The 21,259-nt window shown below is 39.4% G+C and overlaps 1 protein-coding gene across 1 annotated transcript in view; it reads left to right on the plus strand.

The window, feature by feature from the left end:
- LOC138000769 (ELKS/Rab6-interacting/CAST family member 1-like) overlaps positions 1-21,259 on the plus strand; it is a 42,515-nt gene that overhangs the window by 11,179 nt on the left and 10,077 nt on the right. The window contains exons 7-14 of the mRNA XM_068847412.1: positions 3,719-3,886; positions 7,068-7,346; positions 10,190-10,309; positions 14,592-14,809; positions 16,419-16,554; positions 18,476-18,768; positions 19,046-19,187; positions 19,868-19,954. Of these exons, the coding sequence (XP_068703513.1) occupies positions 3,719-3,886; positions 7,068-7,346; positions 10,190-10,309; positions 14,592-14,809; positions 16,419-16,554; positions 18,476-18,768; positions 19,046-19,187; positions 19,868-19,954 (1,443 nt within the window). The remainder of the gene's footprint in view (positions 1-3,718; positions 3,887-7,067; positions 7,347-10,189; positions 10,310-14,591; positions 14,810-16,418; positions 16,555-18,475; positions 18,769-19,045; positions 19,188-19,867; positions 19,955-21,259) is intronic.

Consider the following 21,259-nt stretch of genomic DNA (forward strand, 5'->3'; position numbering starts at 1 on the left):
TCGAGATTTAAATTTGGCTCCAGAAGTGCCAACATTTTACTGAGATACATTGCCTGTTTGGCAGGAACTACACTCTAGAAACCCTTCCACGGTTAGGGACTACCAACAGGAAACTATTTGGAATAACCGTTTTGTAAGAATTGATGGGAAACCAGTGTTTTACTCGCTATGGTATAGAAAAGGGGTTATTAAAATCTACCACCTTTTAAGTGAAAGCAGAAACATCTTATAAGATCGGAGTTTCAACAAAAATACAGTTTGTCATTGGACTTTCTAACGTATAATGGTCTCCTTTCTGCCATCCCTGATGCATGGAAAAGGTAAATTCTTAATTCAGAAGAAACCCTGATATTGATGAACACAACCTTACTCCTGCGAATGTCACTGCCAAAACCTCTCGTAAAATGCTTGTGTTGGAAAAGCTCAGACCTCCGAATGTAGAAATCAAACTAGTCGAACAAAATCTCCCGGTTAATTAAGGCTATCTACTGTATGAATTACCCTTCAAAGTCACAAAGGAAAACAAGCTACGGTCTTTTCAATATAAGGTGATACATAACTGTCCTACCTACTAACAACAATCTTTGCAAAATGAAGCTGAAAACATCTCCGAGATGTGATCGTTGTAAGCACTCCCACGAAAATTTACTTCATCTTCTACATGAATGTCCCAGAACTCGAACTTTTTGGCAAATGGTAATCAGCTGGAAGAACGAAAAGCGATCAGAAAATGTCGCCTTAAATGCTACGGATATTTTACATGTATATGGCTATAAACCAGAATCAAATCTGTTTCAAGCCCTGAATCATTTTGTTATCTTTGCAAAATATCACGCATATCACGCATATATGCATGCGTAAACAAAGCCTCTCCCAGCTTTGAAATTTTCAGCTTGTTACTTAATGAAAAGATCCTTTGTGGTGAACGTACAATTGCTTTCAAAAATAACACACTAAGGAAATTCAGAACAAAATGGACAACACTTTGTGCATGAGCTGCCCCAAATACATTTGTTTGGGAGGATGTGCCACTTCTTCTACTTTTTCTTTTAGTCTTTTATTTGTTAACGTCTTGCTAGTTTTAATTCCTTTCTGTCCCTTTGAAATATCAACCAATGTATTGTAAGGGAAATGCTCTGTATTTAGTTTTGAAAACCTGTATTAGTATCGTTATAAATAAATAAATCAATTAATTAGTAAATGAATAAATGAATATAAAATAAAGTCTGTTAATCTTTTATGGTACACCATTTAAAGTGCTACTATGATCAAATATTTATCCCTTGAACGTTTAGGTTTATCACGTAGAATTCCAGGAAAGATTTAAAACGCCTTTTACCGTTTGGAAATATCTGCCTTGGTTCTGGAAATATTTAGGTTTGAAAAAAGTGTAAAATATGCAAAGAAGAGCACTGATGACGTCATTCACTCAACCCAATATAACATCAAGTATATGAATAGAGCCTTCTCGGTCAATTTGCAGCAGAGACCATTGAAACTTGGAAGGCTAACAGTTCTACAGGCAACACACCTACGGCCATAAAGAAATTGGTCCCAATGGCAACTCACTCTTTTCCAGTCCCCCCAACCTGATTTCAATATTTTTTGTGCTCTTAAGCTAGAAAAACATTTCAGAAGGCCACAAACTCGACCTAACGTATGTATATGCTTGCAGGATCATGCAGATGTGGCACCATTGGCAAATATCAAAATAGAACGTTAAAGGTGACCAGCAAAGCCTTTAATATCAGGGAGGTCTGGAACCCAGTATGTTGCCATGGTAACAAACCTGGTATGCTCAATTTGTGGAGAACATCTACTAGAATCGTATTACTCGTGATACCTAAAGAGGGTATACCGAGTTTTAAAATGGATTTGAAGTGCAGAAAAATGCACAATAGAATTAGGACGCGGGGATTTCATTGGTCAAAAGCTGTGCGCGATAACCCCTTGGGAGAGGTTGTAATTGAAAATATAAACATCTTCCAGATGCAAAACAAACTTGTGAACACACCAACCTAAAATCTGGCAAAGCGAATGAAAGGACCGTAAATAAGAAATTCTTACACCTCGGTGATATTGGGATAAACTGACTGAAACGTTAAATTGTTGCAAAATCCACGTTATCTCTATCATTGTTAATTGGTATTGTAGCCATATGTGTCAAAATAAATTGAGTTATTGGAATACCTGAAAGGTATCGGTTTACTTTGTTCGGTGCGGCAAAATGGACAATAGAATTACGAGGCGGTGACGAGAATTACGAGGCGGCTGACGCGAGCAGCTTACTGAGCAGCTTACGAATTGCGCGTGTGGCTTACGCGCGCGCGCTGAGCCACACACGCAATTCTTAAAGCTGCTCGCGTCAGTTCACGATTCAAAGTGGGTCACCAGAAGTAAACAAATACCGCTAGTTTCGCTCACCTTTCTTCTAATTCCTATACACATGGGATATAAATAGACATCTCCTATTCACGAAAACGACGAAAATTGTACACAAACGGTTTCATGGTAACTTAAATCCGTTTGTGTTGGCCTGTAGCTTCACTCGCACGTGCACTCAATCTTGTAACCCCCTCATTTTCCTGATTTTGCAACCTTACTCGCTTATATCTCTGCTTCCGGACGGTTTATTTCTTTCACTTTTTGCATATAACCTTAGATTAGTTTAAAACGTTTGTCTTTCAAATTTAAAAATAGATGGTAGGTGAAAAAAGAAATTAGCGACACATTTTAAAAAAACGTATTTTTCTGAAAAACGGACCGACAGATTTTGTTGAATTTTAAATATTTTAGAGATTATTTCTAACATTATCTGGTAACGCTGAATGGGAAGATTTAACCGTCCCGTATTTTTTTAAAAAAAAGACAATATATGTTGATTTTAAGGCTCAAGGAAATGCCTTATATCGTTGCCATGGTAACGTTATCTTGGAGGAAAATGTGATGTGAGAAATCTATGATGGGTACTTAATATCCTGGCCAAATTTTGTCTTGATATGATTACCCTAACTGTATTTAAAAACAGAATGTGTTTATTTGTTTGAAAAAAGGAGAAACTATTTCGAGCCTCCTTAAATAGACCAAGCAGCAAAAAATGGTTGCCATGGTTACAGCATAGAGGCATCATCTTGTGCCTCACTTGACGTAGATTACTGCTGCCAAGTTGGAACAATACCCATCCAATATTTTCGGAGATATTCTCAATTTTGCGATTTATTAGATTCGTGTGTACGGTTTGTGACGACATCAATTTTTGAACAAAAACTTGAATATCTCTGGAACGAGATATGATATGGTTGTGAATCCAACTCCACCACTCTCCTTGTATTTTGCAAGGCTTTTTTGTTATTTACAACACAACCTTGTGGCAAGCTTCAAGTGCTAGTCATTTTGTCTTTTCATCTTCCTCCATTCCATTTCCTACTTGTATCTTATCACCTCACTTCACTACATTGTGTTTCTTCCTTTTCACATAATATTACTCCTTGTCGTCCATATCCTGATTAACACGATCATATACTCTCTTTAACTTCTTTAGAATAACCTCACCATTTTCACGCAGTTGCGGTTCTGACATGACTACTATTATTTTGTTGTAAAAATTATAGTGCATGAGCCATTTGTGTTAAAAGTGACACCCACAATGAAATGCTGGACATCTGTTGAATTAAACTGCTGTGGTTTAGCTGTTTCCTTTTCCGGTTTCCTTTTACAGCTGGAATCTATACGTGGTCGACTTGATGTGAGAGAGGACCTATTAAAACAAAAGGAGAAGAAACTAATTTCAGTGTCATCAGAACATTCAGAAAATTCGTATGCTGTTGAGAATCTACAAAGCATACTGCTTACCAAGGAAAGACAAATAACAAGCCTTAAACAAAAGGTACAATTTTTTTTTCTGTTCAGATTTTTAAAAAGTAACAAACTTGGCTACAGTCCATACTCACTTATGAATGTGAAGAGGTAAAGTAAAACTGAATGACTCGAATAGTGAAACAAGGAGTCCGTGTTCAAGAGCTAGGGTTTCATGATGTTTTCCCTGTTATTTTCTGGTTGAAATTTGTTGATGGGCAAGCGTTAATTTTGTATGATTCAAGAATTATCCAAGTTGTTACTTATTCTTGGTCATTTTGCACTACAGCTTTCTCCTTTCGTGAACAAGCCATAGAACTTCAATGAAACCTGAAGAAACGTAATTAATAATCAAATAACATAGTTAAACAGAATTAACTGACGAGAGTGTAGTGTAACGTGAAGTGCTAGATTTCTATCCCATATGAACCACGTGAGCGTTAGCCCTACTGATAGAACTGGGCCCACACAAGGACAGAGAAAAACTCTGACCAGTCGGTAGAGCGGCGGAGATCTAACCCGAAGGTCGTGGGTTCACTTCCCACCCTGTTCAGAGTTTTTCTGTCCTTGTGTGGGCCCATTTCCATCAGTAGGGCTAACGCTAACATGGTTCATATGGGATAGAAATCGAGCACTTCACGTTACACTACACTCTCGTCAGTTAATTTTGTTTAAAATATAAGTGCTACACGGCCAACGTTTGTATAAACGTAACCTTTCCTTGTACTTTAACATAGTTAAAGTTTACTTTTTGGGGTATTTATTATATGTACTGTGTGTGCAGGTTGAATGCTCTCGTGGTTACTTATAGATTACTTTATGTGTAAGGCCTGAGGTTATACACTAGCTTTTGCCTGTGAGTGTATTTTTTCAGTTTTCGACCAACTACAGATTGTAGATCAGATAAGCAACTTTTCATGTGTTTAAGGTAACCTGGGTTAGTCTAATTACTGCTGCACTGTTAAGTATATTGTAGCTTGGCTTAATCGTTTTTAATGTTAATAGTGATCTGAAAATTGTACACTTTTTAAGATGTCCTTTAATATATGAAACCAATCTTCTCATGTCAGCCACTCAGAGCCAAGCGCTGACTTTAGAGGCTAATCTTTTTCTGGGCTTAATTGCTCAATTGGTGCTTAATTAAACCAAGATGGTTTACCGATTTGTAGGTCATGTTTCGGACTCAATGTTAGGTTTTTAAGAATGGTTTTGATGGTAATAATTGTATTGTTAATAATTGGGATTTTCAAACTGGCTTTAACACTACTGCGACGGCCATAATTACATGTGATTTTTCTTACCGTCTTCCTTAAGGGTAATTTATACGTACAAGCTAAGGCAACTTATTACCTTTTCGTAAGTGGGCAAACATAGAAAATGGCGTTGTGATCTATCATGACGTAATTTATTTAATTTAGGATACATCTGTAAGAACCCAACTGGGGGTAACCCTGCGATAGATTAGTATCCATTCCCAGGGGAGTAGCAAGGCTCTCAGTTGCTTCATTCAACTTGAAACTGGGATAAGCTCTGGCGGCCGTGAGAACCCCATTGGCTCGTGTACGTCTCACCCTCCTGTATGAAGGAATGCTGTAGTTAAGCACAATTCTGACAGTGCAATCACGCCGCTTTCCGGTTTTGATTGATGATGATGGCATCTATGCCGCTGTACATCTGCCCCGCAGAAGTCCTTAACTAACAAATCGAAATTCCTATTTTTAACTAGATCGCATGACCACTCAGCCAACATTGTTTATTCCAATCACGTGTTTCTCTGTGGCTAACTAAGCTGTTGGAATGTGCTGACCTTTAATAATTCAGGTGGTATGTCTTTTTTCCAGGTGCTTGTTATCTGTCTTTTTCTCTTTCTTTCTCCTGTTGGACTAGTTGGATCTTGATGTTTGCCATTATGAATCTGTTGTTTTCCTTTTATCTGGTCAGGACTTCTTGGTCTTCCATCTGTTCTCAGCCTGCTCTGTTTGTCTCTGGGTTGAGTATTTTATGCACGTTACTTCTTTATAGTAAAGTTGCTGTCTTTTTATAAGCACTGTATTCTATATTTGTCATGTACACAATAGTGTAGACGGAAAGCATTTTTAAACAGATCTTGAAACTTGAATTTACAGAACTTGAACAAGTTTCGATGCCTCACAGCTTTTTCAGTGACAAAATGATTTGGATAAAACCGACCGAGTTTACACCAAGTCTTTAAACGTTTTTTCGACGCTTTGTTTCTATCGACGTTCTTTTCACCGTTAACAATTGTGGAGTCTTTGTTTATAATGCATGGTTCTTTTGTTTGTCGAAATTCCGACAGTTTTTTCAAGTCAGTTTGTAACTGACGAAGATGCGAGGCACATCGAAACATGTCTTGTAACTTAAAAAGTTTCCATGTTGAAGAGAAAAAAAAGTGGCATGACTGCACCAGGATCTCGGTTTTGGTGATTCGCCATTTGCATCGCGCATCTGTTAGTGTGCAAAATTTCTCCTTTAAAACGAGCACATCTTCCCCTTTCTAAATGCAAACTTGTTACAACAGTGTCCTATTTCTCAGCGGAAATCTACGCCAATGCCAATGTTTAGGAAGTCATTTTAAAAGTGCCTTTCACCTCCAACACAATACTTTTCCACTTTATTTATTCTCCAAAATCGTCCCAAATACATCGTGTTGTTTTTAGAACCTCTTTTATTGAAATCTCAGTTTTTTATTAGCTTTGAAAGACAGGAAAAGTGGTCATACTCTGATCCAAAACCGAGCAATGAAGGGGAATGGGTTCAATACCGGGTTGATATCACAAACTGTTTTGCATTGAGATGAAAATAGCGATAAGAATATCGATGCAAAGTAATTTGTGACGTTAACCCGGTATCGAGCCCATTCCCCTTCATTGCTTGGTTATGGATCAAAGTATGACCACTTTTCCCGTATTTCAAAGCGAACACGGGCAACACTAACTTAATTTGTTGGAGTTCATAAAAGCCAACCCGGACGAGGGGGAGGATGAACATATGAGCCTCTTTATGGTTTTGCATGTAGTTTCTTAAAAGTAGAACATTTTAAAGTGGTGTTCCAATATGTTATTTGACGTGCGCACATAATAAAACGTTGTGCATTGGAGTTACACATGCATCCAAGGGTGTATGTAACGTCGATAATTTTTCCTCAATTCCTTGCCTTTCCCAGTATACTATTATTATCTTTTTTTTATTAGTGTGAAGGTCTTGAGAAAGATCTACATGAAAAGGACTTGTCCATATCAAACGTGAAATCCCAGTTATCGTCATTGAAAGCTGAACACTCCAGTTCATCCACTGTCATCTCTAATCTAGAAGCTACGGTATGTGATAAGGACAAGCATATAGAGATGCTACAAAGCCAGAGGCAACGCAGCGGAGTGGAGAGTGAGGAAGAGCTTAGCAGGGTAAAACGGTCGAATGAAAAGCTTGAATCAAGAGTGGCATCCCTTAGAGAACAGCTTTCAGATAAAGAGGTACAGGCTGTTTCTAAGGTCGTCGTTGTCTTTCAAAGAGTGTTTACAGATAGCTTATTAGAGAGATTTAGCATTGCGTCCACGGGAAACAGGAAACGGGAAACGGCGCCCCAGCTGCTGCTACCCATATAAGGGAATCTTTGCTGACGTCATTTTTTTTTACATTTGTTTCATTAATAAACGTACGAGTTTTCTCTTAGAAGGTATCATGCTATTTGCAAATTGAGGTAAAAGAACTTGTTAAACTTAGTGAAATATTGGAGGCAGTTATTTTCCATCAAAAACTGATAAATTCTTAGCTGGCAAAAGCGATAATGATCCCATACATTCTTTGTAAAATCTCGAATTGCTGAGAGATGAGCTGGTATATCGCGTTCATATAATTTAGAAATAGCTCATTATCCAGTGCACTTTAAATATTCAGTACTTTATTCGACTTGGCTGACTGATCAGAAATCGATAGCCTTATGCTAATGAGGAAAAAAATGGTAAACGAAGATTCCCCTATAACGAGATGCTTCCGTGAAGCATACACTGGGTTGCCTGTGGTACGTGCTACAGAAAATCAGAAGGCACTGAATTGTGTGGTATTGAAATACAGCATTCCAGTCTCTGAAGAATAACAAATAAAAGAGAAGCGAGAAACATTGGCTTCTGGGCTGACATGTTGATAATTTTCAAGTTCCCTCACAACTTCTTTGCACCACAAGTGTGCCCTCTGAGCATCTGACAGATTTGTAATACTAAACTTCACTGAAGTCAAGCCCTGTTTCGCGGGGTTAGTGTTAGGATGGGAGACCAAAAACAATTAACCCCTCATAAAAAGCAGAATGATCTGACCGAAAATACTATTAACGCTAACAAATGCGAACTCAGCAAGGTACAGATTCTGTTAGCTTGCTTTATGCAAAACAAATATTGATGAAAAAGCAAATAACTATTGATACACAGTTTTCAGAAAGAGCAGAAGGAAGTTTCCCGGACGGTCGATCGAGAATAAAATATTTACGACATGAAAACAACATTAATTTTGAACCGTAAATATAGAATATAAAAAGTTACGATCAGCGACAAACATTTTGGGAGATTTTTGCTACGTTCAAGTAAATTGCAAAATCGAAAGTGACATGGCCGGAATTCAGCGGGCGCCGTAATTAAGTTACCGCGGAATGTTTACTCGCCAAACAGTGAAGCATCTGTGTCAAATGATGGCAAGATACCGGGTTTTTGTAAGTTTCTTTTTCTGTCAAGTGTTATAATGTTTGACAATGAAATGAGCGAAGTCAAAACAAAGATCACAATCGCCCAACTCTTATTTATGCAAAGTCAAAATTTACTCTCCAAGACGCGTACGACGTTATTTATCACCAGGTAATTCCATCATTTTGGAAATAGCAGCTACTTTATTATTCATCTGCGTCACAAGTTTTCACTGATTTTGGGGCTCATTTTGTTGAAACTCAAGCACGCTTCCAACAGGCCTGTGAAACCTTCCTGCTTACAGAGCAATACTAAAAAACTTCTCCCATATCACATTTCAACCTTAAGATCGAAAATTCAATACACAACATATTATAATTCACAAAGGCAGAAAATACCACAGAATCCTTTTCCAGCGAAAATTTTATTGAAACAAACAACATATTTGCTCTTAGAGGCGAAAACCTCTTCCTATTTCATTGCGTGCTTGAAGACAAGAAACTCAATTGTGTCAAATTACCATATACTTCAGGTAAATACTGCTCACTTTGATTTCGTCTCGACGGGCGATAGATTGTTGTCGAAGTCCAGTACTCGTCGCTTTTGAGATTCATGCCTAGTTTATCCAACTGACTTTCCATTATTGAGCTCCATAAGGGTATATTTTGTTTAAGGATCCACTAAAACGCCATTCGCGTTGCATGACTTTCGACGCCATTGCAGGCTAAGTTAATGATTCTACTGTGTCCACCAGAGAAATCTACGCAGTTCCACTACCCTCTCGATCCTAAGAAAATACGCGCAGAAGGCTCTATACACAAAGACACCACTTACCAGGGGAGTGACAGGCAAGACCTTTACCGACACGGGAAAAAAAAAAAAAGAAAAAAAAGAAAACAAACAAACTAAACGAAGACCTCGACTGGGTTTGCCCATAGGCAACCCAGTAAAAATGAAATTACTTGTCTTTCTCGTTTGAGAAGTTGGTGGATGTCTGTAGATAACAGATAAAAAACAAAATAGAGCCAACAAGTTTCTTTGATTTTTGACTAAAAAAGCAAATTTAAGCCGAAATCCGGCCCGAACGTTCGACGTTTGCCTTAAGGAGGTTTGAAAAAGTTTCAACACTTAGAATACACTCTCTTTAGATCTAATGACGCTACAACACTGTTTCACGTAACAGCAATGTTATGGTACCATATGAAACACCAATTATTTCCAAACAGGATGTGATCATATTGTCATGTAATAAGTTACCTTGCTTATATCTCGTATCTCAAAAACAAACTCGGTAACCCCCCTTTTTATTGCTGAAAAGTTCGATCTGTAAGTAAGGCATTATGCTCACGTTCGAATTAACATGTTTACCGGGACGGGAACATCATACACTCCCTCACATATTCCATAACCCAAATTTCGTCCCCACGAACGCACTTCATGATTACTCCTAGTGTATCTCTTAATTCTTGGAGCGCTTTCAGTCAGAGTCACTCGTAACGGGTAGTAAAAGCTAGTTGCTCGGGAGACGAGAATGATGTTTTTCATGCCTGCCATCCGAGGTTGTCTTAAGGAAACAAACTGCTGTTTAATTTTAACACATCCTTACATTATTTCTGTAAAGCAGAGCTCTTTTCAATCACTAGGTGGAAGCTTCTAACTTGGAGAAACAGATTTCATCATTGAAGACATCCTTACAAGACAAAACTTCCAAACTATCGTCATCACAAAAGAATATTAAACGACTCGAGGAGCAGTTAAAGGAGGTCAGTTTGAGTCATAGACCATTTTCATAAATGGCGACCACCTTCACATTCTTTTGTGTTTATGTTAATGAGACGTACTGCCTTCATTTTGAAACAAGTATTCAAGTACTAGGAATACTTATTAGCGTTAAAACAGAAGGATATCAATTTTTATTCATTAGTGTAGCAGCTTTCGTAACCTGCCATTGTTTGCTATTGTAAGCAGCTTCTATTGTCTTAAAGTCTAAGTCATTGTTGAATTGTCTAGTGTTTTGTTTTTGGCTAGGGTAGCGAGTCAATCACATGTTATTATATAGACATGAGTGTTTTTCTGGAAAATACACCACTCCAAAAACCCATACGAAACTACATTGGGGACGGTGACCCGAGTTGGCGTATTTTCCATGTCCTCACTGGTGAGGATATTGATGACGTCATTTTCCGCCTTTGCATGGTTGTTTTTGCAAAGAGTCAGTGAAAAATGGCGAGCGATAGATTCGTGAAGTTCTCAGAGGCTGACGGAAAACCCTTCTCTGAGAAATAAGAAAATGCAAACAGGAAGACTAAAACTTCATACAACTTCAAATTATTCAAGTAGTTCCCAACCTCGTTCCCAGGGTCTCTCTTCTCTGCCGCCATTGCCATTGAGAAAAAGGTCCTGGTACAGGCTGGTCACGTGTCTCCCAAAATCTGGGAGGTAAACCAAATATGTGTTAGGGGAGGGGAAGCAATGTAGGCCTTGTCATCATGTGATTGAGGGAATCAGCGCGCATTTGATTTTGTGGTCAGACGAGCATCGACAAAACGTTTTACTGCAAGGTATCTTATGTACTACACATGGAATTCGACGTGAAAGGCAAAAGATTGTTGTCAAATCGATCGGACCCTACAAAAAATACGCTCGCGTCGTTCGAATTTTCTCTCGTGTCGACCGTGTGAATGTCTGTAGTCAAGCTCAAGTGGGCAGTCGAAGTGAGTAATAATAAACAGTGCTAATAGTTTGCGACACTTTTAAAGAAAGGAAGGTTTGCCGTGCAAGAAAAGAAGCGAAACGTTTATCCATGGGAAAAAAAAAACATGTTCAGCGATAGATCAGCCGGTGTCATGTCTTAGATGTCACGTATCTACCTCAAATCAAACTATATGAACATGTGCAGGTAGTATATTTTATTCTTTGATTTTCGTTTTTCTTTCGAACGTTAAAAAAAGTTATTCCTAAGTCGCAAGCTTTCAACAAATCCATTGTCGTTAACATATTTCTTTACAGCTGCACACAGTTTAACATTTAATTTATAACACAAATCGTGAAGTATATTTTTAAAAGAGACATTTTGTCAAGCAAACGTTGTGTTTGGTGTATTGTTTTATGATAGTGTATGTTCTGTAGAGGCAACATTAGCCACTAACGAAATCAATACCTCTTACTAACCGAGTTCGAGGTCCGTACTGTAAGTTACGGACCGAGTTTTTTCCCGTTGATTTATGGCCCAGGCGCGAAGCGCGCGGGCCATAAATCAACGGGAAAAAACGAGGATCCGTAACTTACAGTACGGACCGTAAAAGACGAGGTTAGTAAGATATTTATTATATCTCTGAGGTTAACCGGCGCGCTGGCAAGGAAACTAGTCAAAGTGAAGCGGAAGGTTCAACTGCCACAAAGAATGCCGTGCCAAAATCCCAAAAACTAAATCTTCTTGGCTGTTAAGTTTGAAATAGTTGCTTGCAAGATTCAAACAGTTTTCAGTACAAGTTTATGCAACAGAAATGACATGAAAAACTCGCTAGATGATGTTTTGTCGAAATTTTAAATTTAGCGGGCTGTACAACGGGCCGTACTGTAGAATATGGCCCGCTAATTTAGCCAATTACAGCGCGCGTACTATCTGAGCGATATAATAAATTATTTTAATATTTGTGAACGTCAATCGCCGCTCGACATGAGTCATAGGTCTTATCGGTCACAAAAGCTTGACCGCTTTGGTGTGAATTCATCTCCTGTGGGAATATATCATCGGCTCTTTTGACTTTTGTTAAACTTACATTGTAAAGTAATGATTATTTATTTTAAAAGTGCCTTGTCAAACGAATACGCTTTCGCCCAGTTGCGTGATCAGAATATAACGAAAACACTACCCTAGTGGGAAAATGTTTGTCGATGAGTGCCACGTGACCAGCCTGAACCAGGGTCTTTCTCCTCAACGACAAAGGAGGCAGAGAAGAGAGACTCTGAGAACGAGGTTGAGTAGTTCCTTGCAAGTGAAGGAAGAAATGCGAAAATTGAAGAAATTCCTGCCACCGAGCTGCAAGAATTTGCAATAAAGCTTGTTCTCGGTACACTCCTGTCTATATAGTAAAAAGGAAATTACACAGTGGCTTGAAGATACGAATTTTATTTACTCGTGTTAAAAACAATATTTTACTCACTGGCTGCGATCGCTCGTAAAATATTGTTTTTACCACTCGTAATAATATCACCCTTTTTATTCTTGTTATGGTGGCTCACACCGGTTTCGACAATTTGAAGGGAATGCCTTGTTAAAAGGAATAACTCTGCAACACTGTTTCAATTAACGGGAATGTTATGGTACCATATGAAACACCAATAATTGCTTAACAAGATGCAGATATTAATGTGACGTGTAAATTACCATGGCAACAAAAGAACCATCTAAAAACTCCCTATATTTTGTGTTAAGCCCTTATATCTCAAAAACGAACTTGGTGACCTCCAATTTATATTGCCATAAAGTGATTAGCAAGCTAAGATGAAACTCTCTGTAAAGTGTAAAAAAAATCTCCGGAGCGGATTCTGAGCCACCTTCAAATTTGTTTAAACTGTGCAGTCAGAAATAATGAGATATACGCGCTTTAAGGCAAAATAGGTGCGGTTACAGACACCATGGTAAATGCCATTTCCCATGGTAAATTATCCCGCGGTGCTTCGCACTTGGGTTTTAGTACACCGTGTTAACCAGCTGTTACATGTTACGAAGATTACCGAGGTAAAAAGAAATCTCACGCAATTCATTGGCGGGAAATTTCCAACTGACTTCATCAGCATCGTGATTGGCTCTTGTACCTCGGGCATCAAAACACCCTTCCAACTTACCACGTGAAATGTCATGGGCGCTTCGTCTGATCTTTTATACGTACCATGGAAATTTACCATCGGAAATTTACCATGGGAAATGTCTGTCACACGCTTTAAATGTAGTTTCCCGTGGTAAAACCGTCATTTACCCCGGTAAAAGTGCCCCATGTAACCGCACCTAATATAGGGTGTTTTTAGATGTCTCTTTTGTTGCCATGGTAACCTGTTACGTCACGTTAATGAATGCATCTTGTCAAGTCTTTATTGGTGTTTCATATTGTGTCATAACATTGGTAGCCTGTTCCAGGCTCCCAGATAGTGACAGTCGCGAAAACGAAAACAACTACGTGGGAAAAGCGAGTGGGGGCTACCCCCCCAAAAAAACCCACTCATTTTTCGCACGCGTTGTTTTCTCTTTCCCTACCATCTGGGAGCCTGGAACAGGCTATAACATTGCCGTTGAGTGAAACAGTTGGGTAGATTCAATCCTTCCAAATAGTACAGTTTGTTGAAAGTGTTAAAGCTTAGATTTTTATGCCATTATTTTCTTTTTTACATTTGTAAGGCCCGTGAACATAAACGCAGAATAAAGACTATTTGTCGGTGAAAGACGTATTTTTTAAAAACTGAACTGTAGATAGAAGCATTTTGACATTTTTCGGTCATCGCAGTTTCGAATGTTACTTCGCAGTAATGAAAGGGAAAGCCTGAATAATCAGGGTTGAACGGGATTTGAACTCACGACCTCTGCTTTACCTGTGCAGTGCACTATCAGTAACTATCAAGTTTGCTGGGAGCTGTTAATTTTGCAAGTTTGTAAGAAACCCGTTGGGAAAGTGAACATAAGACGGTTTATATGAAAGTTTCGGGTTTTACTTTTCTTGAAGCCTAAGTAACTTCGTAACCGCGATGGGCTAAAATCTCAAAATAAACGCAACATTTTGGCATATCTGTGGGTGAAACGTACAGCAAGGGCGTCTGGGATTGATGCGTACCAAGAGGCCGAAGCATGGTTACCCGGATAAAAGGAAATAGATTTGATTTGCAAAATAACAAATGTGTCTGTTGCGTGGCGCTGTGTGACGCATGACCTCAGTTACGCATCAGATTTGGAATGAAAAATAACTGGCAAGTAGTTTCTAACGAAACGTTATGTATAACCAAAGAAGTGGAGAAGTCTTTGTAATATACTGCATTATTTTGTATCTTTAGACGGGAAGTTCAGATGATCAAGTGGCCTCTGAACTAAAGAGCAAAAACCTTGAGATATCCAGACTGGAGAAAGATGCCAGGAAACAACAGACTGATCTTAGAAGTAGAGAAAAGGATGTCAAAAGGTTACAGGATGAAGTTAAGGAACAAAACTGGAAGATCCAACAGTTGACGGATGACTGCGAAGTCAAAGATCACAAAATTGAGGATATGGAAAAGTAAGCTACCTTTTGAAAAAAAATGGAGTATACTACTTTTGTAGATAAAAATTGGTGCTAAAAGTGTTTCACACTCCACCTTATTTTGCATGAAAGAAAAAAGCAACATAGGAAATTGCTTAAAGAATTTAATCAAGCTAGGAATGCAATGAAATTGCTTTCCTTCCCATCAAGGCCTACAGGGTCATGTTACGATTTTTACGCCCATTTCTCGTGTAGCATGACGCACATGGCGATTTTTAACGCAAGATGTTGTTTCGGCAACATTTTAATTGCTTTCATAAACTTGCAACAAACATAGGAGATTTTTGTCTGATTGGTTGATGGTTTTGTTTGTACCCATTTCTCATTTTCCCGCGTTTCGAATGAATTCTGACTGAATTTCTAGGCATTTTTCGAGGTCATAAGGCGCATGCGCAACATTGATCCTCTTTGTTCCAGCAACATTGTTGCCCGAATTTTGTTGGAGTTGGTGCGTGTGACACCCCCGACGTTGACTTTCAACACAACATCGTCCCAGAATGCACCATGGAAAACGGAAATAAGTCACGTTACCACTTATTTGTGGAGCAGATCGTCTCGTGTAACATACCGTTGCTGCAACAAGGTTGTGTTAAAATTTGTCTCGTGTAACATGAAAAAAAAATTAAAAGTCGGCGTTAGAAATCGGCTCGTATGACATCCATCACCTTTATTCACTCTATCTATTCCAGGGAAGTCAAAGGGCGGAAATTAGAGTAAACGAAAGATTTATGCCAGCGAATGGAGTTTGGAGAATTGTTAGACATTTTGGTCGTGTTCTATTGGGATCAACCTTTTTGGGTTGTTTGGGTTTTTTGGTGTTCTATTGGAAGAGAATTGTTTTCGATTGGTTTGGTTGATCGGCTTTTTTCAATCGCAGCAAACTAGATTGAAACTGTTGAAAAAGCATGGGGCATGGCAGAAACCGCTGCCGTTTACGCGGACTTTTTAAAGTCGGCAGCTGGCTCCAGCCGTGTTGTTTTCCCCTAACTTGTCAACTCGGAGAAGTCTGGTCGTGACTGTTCCCCGACAGGAGCTACCTCGTTTCAACCGAAAATGGTTGGAAACGTATTCTATTGGGAAATCTTAACCGCTTCAACCTAAACTAGTTGCGGTTGAAACGGTTGATCCCAATACAACGTGACCTTTGAGTCGGTTATATCGTCCCGCACTTGAACTTAGTTAACTTGAATGTATCCTCCTTTCAGAAAATCGCCGGTGCATGTTTCTTTTGTACCTTAATGGCAACGAAATTGCTTTAACTTTGTTGCCCAAAACTGACTCAACTAAAAGCTGCATAAAAGCCGCTTGGTAGAAGAGGTAACTATTAGACATTGGAACTTGAAGGGGTTAATGAATCGACTCAAAAGATGCAGCTGCTTTGTACATTTGTGCATTATTTATAAAAAGGAAGCGAAACAAGGTTGCGCATCTCGACATGGCGTCCTACCCGCGTGAAGATTTCGTCCCATTATTGAGGCAGAATGAGAGCTTGTGAAAGAGAAATTATTAAATAGAAATTATTAAGTTTCTGCTTTGGTTAGTCTTTTGTTGTCTGGTCTGGCCAATAGTGTGCTACCTTCTTTAGACAGCTTAGAGAACAAAGCAAGAAGCTTGTTGGAGTGAAAAGAAATCAGCAGCTGGAAAGAGAAAAACAAGCACAGCTACTAAATGAAGTCAAGAAACAAGAAGATCAGAAAGACGAGACCACGGAATTCTACCAGGTAACAAAATAACATCTACTATGCGTTGCTGTGTGCCTTTTTCAGGGTTATCTGCTTTGAAAACCCGTTATGGACTCTTTGACAGGTTTAGAAACAACAACAGCAAAAACCCGCGGGAATAGAAGGAGTGCAGTGTAAGCTGTATAGTTGTATCTTTTTAAAGGTTTTAAGTGTACGTAAAGACTACTATCAAGTGTTACAAAAGTACTGGAAAAGGGAACCCTCGATACCCGAGAACGTTTCATTTAAGTGTTTGAACTACTAGTTAATTTACCATTTGGATTCCGATTGAAGAAAAGAACGGTAAACGAACCAGACGATTTCAGTTAGTTGAAACCGCTAACCAAACATATTCAGCCTGTTTTTCATTCCAAACTCGCTGTTTTGATCGCGTTAAAGATTCAGTCCTTTCCAGGGTTATTTCGTTAAGAAATCGGTGATTTGCAGAGATCGTTCTGCCCGTCATGACGATAGAAGAGTCGGTGTGTTTGTTAGGCAGTCGCGCTGCGGTTTCTTTCGACAGAGAGAGTACAGATTGTGCGAAATTTATAAGGGCAGTGAAGAACTTTTTAAGAGTATATGTTCCCAAATGATTTCGATGCGCAGAAACGTATAAAAATGGCGAGCAAATGGACGTTTCGAGGTCATCTTGATTCCATTGTCAAAGTCAGCAGAATAGTTCTGGCATAATAAACAAGGTGGAGTTAGCTAATTACATTTATACTTTAAATTAGCTATTCCGCGTTTCTCACTAAGCAAATTTGTACTTTTAACAGAATTGAAAAGTTGAACTCTCTGTTGACCTGGATGATGGATTCAGAAAGACCCCGAAACGTCTGTTTTTTTTTTCTCCGGTGCTATTTATTATACGTTTCTGTGTATTGTGGGAGGCGCGGTGGCCTCATGGTTAGTGCGCTCGACTCCGGATCGAGTGGTCCGGGTTCAGGGCCTGGCCGGGGACATTGCGTTGTGTTCTTGGGAAAGACACTTTACTCTCACGGTGCCTCTCTCCACCCAGGTGTATAATTGGGTACCGGCGTAATGCTGGGGGTAACCCTGCTGTGGACGAGCATCCCATCCAGGGGGGAGTATAAATACTCCTAGTCGCTTAATGCTACGGAAACCGGACATAAGCGCTGGCCTGATGGGCCTTCTGGCTCGTAAGCGGTGACTTTACCTACCTTTTCTGTGTATCAAATTCTTCTACAAAAGTGAATTTATCGTTGTTGTCTTCAAAAAAGCTTAAGAATGACCTGTGGCATCCCTGTGGCTTCGCACCAGAGATTTTTTTTCGTTTGCAAAAAGTGGTCAACCGGGAGGCTTGGGCCAGTGCAACCTTTGCGTCGGAGCCTCCCAGGATACCGGTGCGACACTCTAACCAAGTGAGCTATGAAGCAACTGACGTTGGGAGCTGGTCAATTGTGGTTTCTAATGTTCCCGCGAGGAACGAATCAACGATGAAATGATATATGAAATGGATCATATATGAACTGCGGATATGAAATCAAGTGAAGCTATGATCCTCGTAGTTATGAACGCAATTTTTGCAGTTGCGTAGAGATGCCTGAATAATTCAGGATTTCAACGGGGTTTGAACCCGTGACCTCGCGATACCGGTGCGACGCTTTAACCAACTGAGCTATGAAGCCACTGATGTTGATTCATTGATCACGGGAACATTTGAATCTTTTCATAGCCCACTTGACTGTTTTCTCTTTCGCCCATTCCAGGGTATTTGATTAAAGGCTTTCGCAACCAGACGTACTCAAGAAATTGGGCGTCCTAAAAATTTGGTTGCTGGTGACAAATTTTCACGAAATAGCCTTGCAAAATCTCAAGTTTCTTTCCCTCCTGTCCTTAAGCCTGACGGATACAAAAGAAAAGAGGCCTGTGCTAGAAATAGTCTTTTTTTGTTCAACAGGGGGAATTACAAAAGAAGGATGAGCGGATTGCAGTATTAGAGGAAGCTCTCACTGAAAGCGTGTCTATTGCTGCTGAACGTGAAGAACTGCTGGCTCAGCAGGCTCAGAACGCCGATACAGCTACACATCGTGTTGAAGAAATGGAGTCAGAAGTAGAAAGAGTGCGAATAGAGACCGCTGTCACCAACACCAAAAATGCCTCTCTAGTTTTGGCGCTAAATGAAAACGATATAATTTTATCTTATTACAAGTCCGAAAGACATGGCATGGTGGAGCAGTTGCTCGAAATGAGGTAAGCAAATGGCGTATCTTCTTCCTGACCAACAGACCAACAGGCCTTTCCCGATTCTACACGAAAGGGCCTCTGCCTGTTAAGGCATCGACGGCTCCAAATAAATCTCAAAATGTTTTCATGAACCTAGTATAAAGGGAAGTCCTTAGAAACGGTCCTGGGTTGAATAATTAAACAGCTTCAAAAGGGGCTGTTTTTTTAGACCTGGGGAGAAATGGTGACTCTATCTATTCCGCGCAAAGCACCTGCGAAAACAGTCCATGCATTTGTGTTTCAGGCAAAATGCCCTGCTGGCCACGATATCAGAAAAAGACGCTAACATTGCGCTACTTGAGTTATCACCAACTGCCAGCAGTGACGAGGAAGTAAAAAAATTCAAAGCAGAAAAAGACACACTTGTGAAAGAGCTCAAGGAACAGGTAGGTGTGTATGTTATAAAACGAAATATTAGAAAATGTGGCTCAAAAATAGTTCAGTACTGATTTATAAAAAAAAACACGTGAGTAATACTTGTGCTTGGGTAACGAGGCAATGCGGCCCAGTGGTTAGGATACTTTCCTTGAGATTCTGACATTCCGGGTGCAAGACCCGTTCTTACCACTTCTTGGATTTGATCCTGGCGGTCCGTGGTTCAACTTCTCAGCTGCACTTGTAGGTAGCAATCTAGTTTGCCTCCGGTCAGTTGGGATTCTTGAAAAAGTTGTTTTTTTTTATTCTATTGTTACACTGATTTCGTTTCATTGACCCTGAAAGGCCCTTATGAGGAATGTTCAATTAAGTATGTATGTTTGTGGGGATACTCGAGTACGAAATCCTGCCGGTATGAGTGCAATGTCGGTTCCCCTACAAATCCTTTTGTCGGTTAACACGAGACCAATATTGAAAATCAGCCTTCAAACCGGCATGGCTCAACGCTGGTCACTGGCGCAACAACAAATAGTTGAAACCGAAACGACAGCGTCGTGTTTTACATCAGGACAAAAACCTTCAGACGGCGTTAATTAACACCGTGCGAGTAATTGCTTTGTGGCGTTCTAAATACGTACCAGTTGAGTTTTTACCGGTCTCACGAAATTCCCCGCTAATGTTCTCCTTGCAGACCCAAAAGCGAATGACGTTACTCTCAAACGAAGACAATAAAGAAATTTCTCTTTCGTCAGAACTATCGCAGGCTTCCACAGAAAAGGTAAATATAATAATATTAAAGAAAATAAATTTTGTTTTCGAAGAAAAGATTTTTTCAGGTTTGGTGGGTGTGGTAAAATCAATACATGTAGCACGCTGGTAAGATTTATTTTGGCTGGAATTCGAAACTGATCTCCTGTTTTATACAGGGCCACCTCCCACTATTTTTTTTATTATTCGTTTGTTACTTAAATCAGGCGATCATAATTAGTTCAATTTGGCACTTGGCAAATTCTCCGGCATTAGTCAACAGAAAAGAAAAAAAAGATAAGCCGTTTCAAGCTGTTGTGGAAATTTAGCTTCGCAATTTCTTCATTCGCTTAATTGCATATTCCAGAGTAACAGGTTTCAGTTTGTTTGCTTTCGTCTCATTAATGTTTTTTTCTTAGTTTTGTCAGTGTTCGACACAAACTCTGGCCCGATTGCCCGGGGCAAGCGAAATATATAAGCTACGATACTGCTTTGATATCGAACAGGCGCACAAAAAAATTCTGCCTTTTGTCGCGCAACTTCAACCAGCTTTGAAAGGCTTAAAAAACATACTATTGAACAATTGGCATTTAATTCAAAACCAACCTAATCTCAGAGATATATTCAAGGAATCTCCCTTGATCCCTTATAGAAAAAGATATGCTTTGATATCGAACAGGCGCACAAAAAAATTCTGCCTTTTGTCGCGCAACTTCAACCAGCTTTGAAAGGCTTAAAAAACATACTATTGAACAATTGGCATTTAATTCAAAACCAACCTAATCTCAGAGATATATTCAAGGAATCTCCCTTGATCCCTTATAGAAAAAGATATGCTTGTCAAGGCAAAACTGAGTGTGAAGGTTACTAGAACACCATAGTCACGTTGGTCTGTCAAACCCATTTTACACACATCTTACACAAAATTGACCTCCATTGAGTTTTAATGGGCAACTGGTTTTTAGAAGGTGGGCAACCGAAAGAAAACAAAAGTGGTTACCCAAAGGACAAATTAGTATTGGGTATTATAGCACGTTGGTGTATCATTTCATGACTTGACAGTAACGGGTGGGAACATTTAAGAAAAATAAACTGCTGAGCCACGTTTCTTTCTAACGTTAAATTCGTTTCGAAAATCACGTCCTCTCGTGACTTCGGGGACCCGGCTGGCTCGCGGTTACCGGGATGAAATTGGTGCCTTTTCGTATGTCACCTTTCAGCCCGGTCTCCGAGGTAAAAAGTCCTGATGCGACCAACTGCAGAAAAATCTCGATTTTCTTTGTTCAATCCACCTCAAAATTCTTACAACTTTATGTTAACCATCAAGAGCAACTAT

The sequence above is a fragment of the Montipora foliosa genome, chromosome 4 (assembly GCF_036669935.1).
Source record: "Montipora foliosa isolate CH-2021 chromosome 4, ASM3666993v2, whole genome shotgun sequence".
Classification (NCBI taxonomy): Eukaryota; Metazoa; Cnidaria; class Anthozoa; order Scleractinia; family Acroporidae; genus Montipora; species Montipora foliosa.